Genomic DNA, 11,476 nt, shown 5'->3' with positions numbered 1-11,476 from the left:
CCCGGGCGGGGCGGCTCCTGCCGGCCGGGGTCAGTCCCTCAGGAGCCCGGCCCAGCCCGCCGGGAGCCGAGCCCTCTTCGTCGGCCACCATGGGGTCCGAAATTCCCACTGGGGGAGTGCCCGGTGACGAGGGCTCGCCCCCTGAGGAAGGAGCTTCCTGCTCAGGTGAGCCCGGGACGGCGGGAGCCGCTCCCGAGCGCCGAGGCGGCCCTGGCGAGGTGTGGGGAGCAGAGGGGAGCTGGAGACCGCTGGGCGGGGTGGCGCCCGAAACCTGCCCTGGTCCCGGGTTCTCTCGGGGGAAGACCGGGACTCCCTCACGAAAACGGCCCCCATGTTCCCGCTGACATGCGTGTAAACCACCAAGGAAAACACTGTCAGGTCGTAGAACTTGATGCCTATAATCGTTTGTCAGAAGTTATAGTTTGAAGACATAAAGTTGTGTTCTCAAAGGGGAACCAGCAGCTGCCACGAATACGAAGGAATGCGAGGAAAATTTCTCTTTCCACCGCGCCAGGTATGAGGAAGAATAGTTAGTTCCCAGTCTGTATGGCGGCGTGCCATTCCAAGGGGAGCACGACGAGGGCGTCATTCCCGACGCAAAAGAAGATCGTTGTGAATGGGCAAAAATGCAATAGACAATGAGCCGACGACCAAATTTCATTTAGCTTAATTATTTTGTGAGTCTTGTATAAACCATACAGAATCTGCACCCTATAACAGAAGGGAAGAGACCCCCACCAGCCGTGCGGCACAAGCCGAGCGCTGTGGTGGCCCCGTGTCACTGGGTTTGGTGGCCGCTGTCCAGCTGCGATCCCGCAGGGAGGAGCGGCCAGGCCAGCGCGACCTCCTCTGCACCGGGGAGTGCGCCTGCAGTGACAGCACCGCTGGGGAACGGCGCTGGCATCGGCCTCAGCTCGCCCCGTGTGAAGCCGGAACGAAGTTCTGACAAGATGTGCGGTGCAAAAAGTAAATCATTAGCGTTTACTGGAGTGCTTCTCAGCTGCCTAGAAATGGTGAGTGCGACTTACTTGCTGTAAAGCTATTTTATCGATGATACTGTATTCTTCGGAAAAGTAAACTAAAAGTTAGTGTGAAGCACTATCAGACATCGCTTCCACATTGGTATTCCGATACTATCACAGTGTCGCACTGTTTACATATGACTGAAAAATACTTTCCAAGTGTGTCAACAACTGCAAACGGGATTAATAGGTAGGTTCAGAAGGGAAAATGCAGAAGCAGTACAATCTGCATACCTGTACCAAATCTCATTGGTTGTGTACTCTTTCCCTGCTTAAAGGATATGAGCAAATACATGATATCAGTAAAATGTGTTAATAAACATAATATTTTAGGTTGTTGTTACTAGCATTCTTAATTTTTAATTTTCAAAATAAAGTATCTCACAATGTATTTCTAATTTTGTTGCATCTTCCTTTTCAGATATTTTCAGCAAACACAGGTAAATACTCAAAACACTTTTATGGTTTTGCCTGCCTGTTTTTGAATGGATCTGAAGAGAATACCCACTTGTGCTTTTAATAAAATATTAAGTACTAGCAGCTTTGTAAACAAAATATGCTTTCATGTTTGATTCAGGCTTAAAAAATTCAGTTGATGTCTTTATGAATTTTAAGTCTCACTTTTAGGAGTCAGAATTCTGTTGGACACTCATGCAAGTATTCAGACTTGTACCTTGATACTAGTGTGAACCAGGGAGAACACTCAGATGAATAAATTCTGCTGTTCATTATATAGCTGTGGTACCAATGGGATTCACACTGTCCCATATTTAGAGCCAATTAATTGTTGTATATTTCAATAATTAAAAAAAAAAAACAAACAAGAGAAACATAAGAAAACTCCATCACACTCCCTCAAAAACAAACACAAAACCAAAAACAACCAAACAAACAAACAAACAAAAAAAAAAAAACCACATCAGAAGAAGCACAGTCTCCTATGGACAAATATTTCCAAGGTTTTGGAATTTAATACACAGCTACTCAACTAACCATTAACATCTGCTCTCAGTCCCAAGCACTTTCTTATCAGCTACAGTCAGACACCCTTTTTCGCCCCATTTGTAGAAATGGTCCCAGATATTCTGTCTGACCATGCCTATGGAACATTTGCAGATGGGTCTTTCACAACCGTGGAGTAAAGTACTGCACTATAATATTTTGTTTTATAATATTATCTTTCGTAACAATTCATAAACATTTCTGTGCAGGAAATCCTCACCCAGGGCTTTTTGAATGGCAGAGCATAACACCAAAGCATTGTTACAATATTTGATTTGTCATGTTATTGAATACCCAAGTATATCTGCTCTAAGCAGGGGGTCAGGTGAGGTCCCGTGATCTCTTCCAGACTAGATTATTGTATGCTGCTTTAATATAGAAATGCCTATGGTTCAGTGTCCTATTTCAGACTGCTTTGTATAAACATATACTTCTTCTTTGTATATATTGCTTTGTATATCACTTTAGTTAGTAATATAGTTAATTTGCTCTGAAGGAGAGCCTCTCAGTGACACCTAGGTTAAATAATGGTCTTACAATAGCGATTTCAGAGTATTTAGAGTATTTTTATGGAAAGATGAAATTTGGTCTAGAATATCACAAGACTGTATTTTGTTAATGCTCACTGGAAGTCCATTTAACTTAAATTTTAATCATTCATAGAAAGTATGGACTATTTGTCGTACACTTTGTCTTTGTGAAATGTTCAGAGCGTGCAGCATCCCACAGGACTGTGTTTTCCCACTTCAGTACATCTATCATTATTTCCATTTTAGCTCCAGATAGACCTGTTATTGACCGAGCTTATTCAAAACTTAGCAACAGTATCACAGTGGAATGGAGAGCAGTACCTGGGGCTACTAATTACATGCTGACTGCACAAGATGGAGATTCCTTTGTTGAAACTATAGTAAAAAATTCTCCAGGCACAGTGATGGGACTGAAGCCTGCCACCTTGTACCGAGTCACTGTCAGATCTATCAATTCAGGAGGAAAAAGCCAGCCTTCACCTTTCAGAAAAGTAAAAACAGGTAGGCTTTCAAAATCTTATGTCAAATTCTGTAAAGTTAGTATAACATAAAGCATTCATGCATGTACCAGTCCTGAATTATTATTATTTTAAATTGTACTGATCACATTCTTCTTTCAGTTTTTGAAGACTAGAATTCAGCCATCTGATTTAATGACCAGGACAAAAGTCTGAATTAATGGTTTACTTTATGATGGTACAGTAAGTTAAAAGTTCAGTTGGAAGTTTCACTAGAATTTGTATGTATATATGTATTTTACTTTAACAAAAGGCATAACTTGAAGGAATAGAAGAAATAAAGAAACAACCGAAAGCATAAGATAGGAAGACAATGTGAAACTTAGAGGACAGGAAATGCAATATCTTCTTGGTGATTTTCATTCTTCAACACGTGTACCCCTTCTCACTTTCTGTACAGCTTTTGTTCATTGTACAACTTTTGTTCATTTCACAAAATGTGCAATACAATAATTGATGCACCAAATCACTTTCCAAATTTGTTCTGTTGATCTTGCATTCATTTCTTTTTTCTGGTTTTGTTGCCACTGAATTTGTCTCTCAGGTTAGTGATTATTCTTTCTGTATATTCATTTCAAATTTGTCCTTTTCAAGCTGTCCTACTGAAAAACCAAAAGCATAATTTTGTTCTTTCTCAACAGTCCTGGCTGCTCCGATTCTGTCTGTTCATTCTCCAAGTTGTGACTCCATTGCAGTGAGCTGGAAAGCTGTGCATATGGCAGCTGGATTCTCTGTGTCACTCATGAGATCAGATGGTTTGGGCAGAATGCTGAAGCAGAACACCACCAATACCTCTTTGATCTTTACAAATCTAGACCCAGGAACTCTCTATACTATCAAGGCTTATGCCTGGAATGCCGATGGAATGCCTGGAGATGATTTCACATATAACCAAAGAACAAGTATGAAATTTTCTTTTATGAAACCAGGTCATCATTCTAAGAACAACACAGCAACAATATACCAGAAAGTATTTATGTGTATTTGTGATTTTTTAATGTTTTTCAAAGATACATTGAGTACATTTTCAGATGATACTTTTGCCTCATCTCAAAGTTTATGAAAGCTCAGATGACATGGCTATGTTTAGTGAACATTACTGAGGCAAAGATAGCAATTACTGTCACTAAAGTTGTACTTAGGACAGGTCTGGATAAGAGTTACACAAGCTCAGACTGATTGTGAGGATTTTTCTAATTGTGAGAAGCAAGTATTCATATAAGTAGGGAGTTTCAGCCATGGTCAACTAGAACAAATTATTTTTGAAAATGTAATTTTAACATAAATGAGGGTAAGGTTTGCACTCAGAAAAATGCATTTAGTTTGCAAGTTGTGAAGGAGATCATGTCTGTAGGCTCTAATCTAAGTTATATTTATGTGTTCCAAATTGATATACCATAGGTCCTAAAGCACCAGTGGATGTTAAAGTAGCTTTCAATAGTGGTGCTTTAAGAGCCGTTGTCTCTTGGATGCCAACAGAAGGAGCTCTGTCTTACACTGTCACAGTCTCTAGTGGACTCCTGAAACTGAGGTGTAACACATCTTCTGCCTCCTGCATGGTGCCATCCCTTCAGTGCAGCTCTGAATATTATGTGTCTGTCACAGCACACAATGATGCTGGATCCAGTGAACCTACTGATGCAATGGGCTTAAAAACAAGTATGTGTCACTGATTCTTATGTAGCTTATGACATTTTAACATCTAATTCTTTAATTTCAAATGTAAATGAGTCCATTGCAATTCACAGGTGATTCTCAAATAGTTCTGCTTTTGACCTTTGTTCATGAATTATGTCATATACTTTTCTATTGCAGGGGTTAGACCCTAAACATTTTTCATATTTCTGTGACAAAAATTTGCAGTGGTAGAACAAATTTGTGAGGAAATGGCATTAAGAACTGCCTCTGAGCATAGAACTGTTCTGGGACACGTCAAGTTGCTAGTTAGAAAGGGGGTCAACAAAAGCACGTTTAGCCAAAGTAACACCACTAGACTAAAGAAACCATCAACCATATTCAAGACAATATCTTGCTCAGTTCAGCTACAGCACCGCTACCATGTCCAAGATTGTTGTTTCCTCGCCTGTTAGATGAACTGCCCATTTAATAAAAATTTAAGCCATTTCTTTTTATTATATTCTACTTGAAGTACACAACATTATGTACTTAGTTATTTGATGTAACCTGTCTCATTTTGACTTTTGATTGGAGATCAGTCATGTGAGCAACTCTGTGGTGCATCTAACAGGATGAGAGAGCCTTATGCCAGAGACAGCTATTAAGCTGTGGGCTGTAATCTCAGCCAACATTGCTTCAGCTAGATCACACATATTCATTCTAATAGCAGCAAGCTGCACTTTACTGAACTAGAAAGAAAGTAAATGTTATTTAAACAAAAGCCATGGAGTTTGCAGTTTAATGTGGCATTTTGGAATGCCAACAGAAGGGAAACCTAAGCAGAGGACAGTTCTACTCAGCCACAGACAGTAAATTAAAAAAAAATATAAAGGGTTTTCACATATAGAGGCTTTGGATGCCAACTGCTATTCATGCTAGTATTCCAGTTATCATCCTAACCTACTATTTGTGAGTGCATACTGGACCAGTTTCTTTTCAAATATTGCCTGGTGTCACTTTTTGTTCAGAGGGCTGCTTAAACAAATGTCTCTGTAAAACATGATGTAAAGCATCTATTTTGTTCTGTAAAAATCATACCCACTTGTCATCTAAATATAAGCACCAACTTCTGTAAAGGCAGCTTAAGTTGCTGCTTTCTTGATCAAGACAGAGTAACTGTTCAAGCTGAGTAGAATAATTCTATATTCTATATAATTCAATATGTCCCAGATCTTCCTTTATTCCTCAAGATTATAACTTCAAGAAAGAAAAAAAGGAATTGTATTGAGAATTTTTTGGTTTTTTTTAATGTTTTTTTTCAGTTCCTTGTGCACCAGTAAACATATCAATTGAGAAGGATGAACCTGGTCACTTGCTGGTATCATGGTCTAGCGTCAATTTGGGTCATTATTACGTGGTTTTTGTGAAGAGTGATGATGGCTTCGAGGTGCACTGCAACACATCACATACTCAATGCCATTTCCAGTCAGACTGTGGTTTCACTTATTTCATTAGTGTCTTTGCATATAACAAAGCAGGACAGAGTCCTTTAGGTGATGTACTCAATTACACTACTGGTAAGTAGCCATGTATTCCTGCAAATTCATTTGGATCCTTTAACTGTATTTATGGTAGAACTCTTTGTACATTTTTATGGGAAGATAATGACTTAAACTTCTATTTTTATTCAGGTTTTGGGCATAACACACAAAGGTTGGCAGAGAAAAAGAAACAGTTCACATTGCAATTAAACTTAACTTGCATAGTCAAGTGCAACAACATGCATACAAATTTGAAAACAGTTTAACAATTCACAGGAAAGGACGTATGAATAACACACAGACCTGGCATAACATTGGAACTCTAGTCCTGTCTGGGTTTTGGGGTTTTTTTTGGTGTTACCTCAGGAAGAGTGTACCAAAGTCTTCAACTTCCTCATAAGGAGTTTTCATACTTAGAAGATGAAAAAAATACCAAATTCAATGGGAAATTTAAAAGAACAATGTTATTTAATCTCTAGACCTTTAAAATTTTAAACCAAGGATATGCATAATTCCTGTGTCTGACCTAAACACTAGTATGTCCTCTATCGATTTGGAAGGAGTGGTACAGAATGAATTTAAGAAAATCTGGGATTCATTAGACTGTTTGCACAGTACTGGTCAACTTTGGAGAAGACAAGAAGCACATAGATAAATGAAACAAGACTTTTATTTGCACCAGTTTTCCACTCCCACTTGGGTTTCCCTGTCTGCCTTTTCTGTTCGCAGCTCCTTGTTGCCCAAGTGACTTCAGGGCCGTGTTCGTATCAAGCGACACGGTGCGGGTCACCTGGGCTCCCGTGCGAGGCGCTGACCTGTACGAGACCCGAGCCGCTGGCGGCAGCGGTGTGGTGCTCTGCAGGGACACGGCCACGGCCTGCACCCTGTCGGCTCTGCGGTGCAGCACCCCCTACAACATCACCGTGTACTCCTTCAGCGAGGCCCGGGGAGGCAACACCTCGTGCGCTCCTCACTACGTGGCAACAGGTAGTAATTGCTCATTGTCCTTCAGCTGAAGAAATCATTATCATACAGCACAGTGATTCGTGGATAAAAACATTACTGGAGTGCTAAGTTGCTGTTTAGCTGTTTTACTAAGTTCACTGATAAAAATATTTAAAAAACCAAAAAAACCAGCAATTCCAAAACGGAAAGTCCTTAAGAATATACTATAAGAAGAGGAACTTATATCAGATTTGTATTGAAAGCTTCTGATAGCTCCAGTATTTTGAAAATCAAAATTACAATTTGTACACAAAATCCTTATGTTGTCTGTTCTGTCACAATTTCTAAATTCTCACCAGGAGTAAAGCTTACAAAGATCATATACTTTTATGAAGTAATTTGTCAGTTCTAACTGGAATTTAATTTTCACATATAACTTATATAGTATGCATAAATAATCTGTTTAAATACTATTAATATGAACTATTTCAGCTCCCTGCAGTCCTGAAATTAAAAATATCTCAAAGGAGGGTCTATCTGTAATCAGTGTGCAGTGGCAACCTAACAATGAAGAAGCTATGTACATTGTCACTGCCAGAGGAGAGGCTGGACTTTGGCATTGCACAAGCACCAGGAATTCCTGTACCCTAATGGATCTTCCCTGTGGATCTGCTTTCTCTGTCAGTGCTATAGCAAGATCACCAGCAGGACAGAGCTTACCAAGCTACAGTATCCCTTTAGAGACAGGTATGGGGAATTGTGTATAGTTCATCCTTAGCAGCATAATATTAAAATAGTTCTATGACTCTATGGTTTTGGCTATTTTTTATTTACAATATATGCACATTGTTCTATGGATTGCTGGATGCCCTTTTTGTAAACCTGTCTGTATCTTTATGTGTGACAAGGAAGGGTCATTTGGCAGCTGCCTCAGACTGAGAGGCCTTAGTGCAACCAATTATCTTCTGGCACAGCTAACTAAAATGTAATAACATAAGCCACTAATGCAATGCATAACTTCCTTGTCAGCATTTTGATATTTAGTACTACCAGGAGAGGCTATGAGGTAATGTCCATGTCAACAAATAAGCAGTAGTAAAGAACAGATTAAAGAACATCCTACCCACTATTCCTGCTATTAATTTGTTAACAGGTTTTGTCCTCTACCACCTCTCCAGGCAGAGATTAATATACACCAGGATCTATTTTTAACATGCAGTTTGGCTGCAGTCATTTTACATTGTAGAGGAAGAGACTTTAAACAGAGACAGAGCTGGACTGAGATATATGACTTGAGGGGTAGAGACAGATCCTGCTTAATTAAACTATAGATGTACTCTGATATTCTGATGAAAAATCTTAGTAATTTTTAGAATCTTGGTGAAAAATCATTTTATAATAATTCCAGGGTTCTAACCCATAGTTAGAGACAAATTGATCTTACATTAACATTCTGTTTATTAGAGGCTTGCCAGCAGAGTCAACTATTTTTTGGCATTCCTGAAAAATATCCTTCTTAATTCCTTTAATTGTGATCATGTACTATTCTACCTGCAACTCTCCAAACACCTTCCATTTTCCAGGTACAAAACAGAATTAGCTTCTCTGGTTTTTGTTCTCTTACAGCTCCTTGTTGCCCTAATGACCTGATACTAACTCAAGTGACACAGTCAGTAACCAATATCAGCTGGTCTGTTGGGAGGGGTGCACAGACGTATGTAACAACACTGGACTCTCCAAAAGGACGGGCAAAGTGTCACACACTTCAGACCTACTGTCTCCTGGGATGTATCACATGTGGCACCAACTATACAGTGTCTCTGAGAGCCATTAGTGAGACGGGTTTGACATCCAGCTGCACCTATCAGGGATATTCTTCCAGTATGTAAAGCTCCATAAAACGACTCTAAATAAAACCTTTCTTTCCTAGTTCAGTTCAAGAATTATTTTGGCTTTGTGAAAGAATAATTTTCTCTTTTAAATGCTGGTCATCATAGTAATCTGGTTTAAACTGCAGTCTAGAAATTTATAATACACTCTATGAGTTCACAAAATTTGCTCATTAATGTTTCTTACTTTCTTAGGTGCTTGCTGCCCTTCTGGAGTGAAGCTCTATAGACTCAGCAACAATGGCATCAGGGTGTTCTGGCGAGCTTCTGATGAAACAATAGACTACAATGCTGATTTATGTGGCTCAAAGGGCAATTTCAGCTGTAGCCCCAGCCTGGGTCTGAGTCACTGTGATATCACCAAGATACCCTGTGGGGATGTCTACACTGTGGTGGTGGCTCCAGTGACCGACAAGGGGCCAAAGCTCACATTCTGTCCTAAGAAAATATATTCAGGTAGAATTTAAATTTCTTTTTTTGTTGTTTGTTTGTTTGGTTGGTTGTTGGTTTTGGGTTTTTTTTAATGCTAGATGCCTACAATGTAATCCAAAGTTATGCAGGTAAAGGTAGCATGGAATAAACCTTTTCTGCCCTAGTGTTGATTGCAGAGTAAACTTTATGAGTGTAGTCTTGCAATATCTGCAATGGGAATTTCACAGCAGCATTTTGGGTCTGGGCACACTTATCTGCACAGGTACCTCCTAACTGGATCACCCATATCCTGGTAAATATAGAAAACTTAATGTTCAGTTGGGAGGTTAGGAATGGTTAGAATATACAAGCAAATAAATGAGCATTTTGTTTTATGTATTTTTAAAATAAAGAAACAAATCAATAACTGCAATAAATCACTCCTAATCATATTTTTTAAAGGGGAAGAAATTACTTTGGTATTCCCAAGGCATGGATTTAATCCATTATAAAACTACTGCTATCTGATGAGGTTGCATAGTAGTATAGATGGACTACATACTGCAGACTAATAATATTTTGCAGCTTACAACCTGACATCTAACACTTGTACTACTGTTTCATGTCATTTCAGTCACCTGTTCTGGAAGCTCTGTTGGAATGGGTAAGAGCAGTACATTCATTAAAAATTCATGAAGTTTATAGAATATTTTTGCATCATTTTCAAATAAGATGTATACAACATACAGATTTGATAGTCAAGGCTTCTGGTAGTGTTATACAGGTTTATCTCATCTCCTCCTCCATTTTATAATGTATAAATAAATAAAAAAAAAACCAACAAAACCTTACCTATATTGTGGCCTGCATACTATCATGCATGGTCACAACACTTATTACTAATTTGATAGCACATAATAAAAGGCAGGATTATCTTTTGTAGCCTTCCCACATCCCATTACAAATGAAACTAGGTGATACTTCTGCTTTCTATCTTCAAAAAGGTAAAAAAAAAAAAAAAAAAGTGTGGTTTACCTCAATCTATTCTACCTTATTTCTTCTGGGTTTCAGCAGGATAGTATTTTATTTGCCTATGTAAACTGCTAGAAACAACTTCAAAATAGCCACTGAAATAAAAATTTCTCAAGACAGTTGCTTTTCCAAAACTGAAATTGTCTTAATGTCCAAATTCTTTTATAGTTATTTATAGAGGAAAGAGCAGTGCAAAACACATCTAGATGAAATTCTGGTTCAGATAAGGAGGTAAGTTGTAACAATCGCAGTTCATATAAGAATGTATGAAGCTAACTTTTCCTGCTGATTAAATCTTTGGGATTGGAGGGAAATGCTTCACCAGTCCTGTATATCATAAGTGGTTTGTTAAAATCCATCATATTTACCTCTGAAATATCTTGTAATTTATTTCTACCAGCATTACTGATTTGTACTCTCCTCTATTTGTAACAACTTTCTTTCACTTCATTAAGCCTTCACTTCACTATGCTGTAATTCCCCAGAAAAGCCCTTAAAATCCAAACAGTTAAAAAAATTCTTCAGCACTCATTTACTTTCTCCTGGTGTTCTGGACTATTTTCTGCTCCTGTCTCAGAGGAATGACAAGAAACTGCTACTGACTTTTTCCCCTAAGGTTGATCTCCTTTTTGCTGCTGTTCACCTACTGCTATCCTGGATGTTAAGATTGTTCATAACACCATTCTCCCTAAATGTTATTTTCAGTCTTTTTCCCCCTGAAGCTGGAAAGACACATCTGTGCTTAATTGCAACATTCCCAGCTGCTTTAGGACTGGGAGCAGGAAAGCTGAACGCCTAGCCATATCTGAGACCTAATCCAGGCATCACCTTCTCTCATACTCCGCAGTGGTTACTTTTTCAAGCGACTCTGAAAGCAGAGTTTAAAGTCAATGGTTCTACAAACGCATGTCATTTAAGAGAGTCTTTGAAAGCTCATGTGTACGAAGGTATCTAAAGACAACAGGGTTT

At 38.9% G+C, this 11,476-nt stretch overlaps 1 protein-coding gene across 1 annotated transcript; it reads left to right on the top strand.

Annotated features, from left to right (window-relative positions):
* Positions 1-345: 345 nt before the first annotated feature.
* FNDC7 (fibronectin type III domain containing 7) lies at positions 346-10,713 on the top strand (the record flags this gene model as incomplete). The annotated part of the gene is made up of 13 exons (XM_084211300.1): positions 346-420; positions 702-1,013; positions 1,444-1,462; positions 2,801-3,055; positions 3,714-3,974; positions 4,474-4,731; positions 6,012-6,266; positions 6,960-7,217; positions 7,668-7,922; positions 8,802-9,056; positions 9,260-9,520; positions 10,110-10,139; positions 10,676-10,713. 13 exons carry the CDS (start codon positions 346-348, stop codon positions 10,711-10,713), a joined length of 2,532 nt encoding a protein of 843 aa, XP_084067426.1.
* Positions 10,714-11,476: the final 763 nt, after the last annotated feature.

The sequence above is a fragment of the Fringilla coelebs genome, assembly GCF_963513975.1.
Source record: "Fringilla coelebs genome assembly, chromosome: 9".
Lineage (NCBI taxonomy): Eukaryota > Metazoa > Chordata > Aves > Passeriformes > Fringillidae > Fringilla > Fringilla coelebs.
The sequence above is the reverse complement of the archived record's forward strand: the minus strand, read 5'-3'. Positions and strand labels throughout refer to the sequence as shown.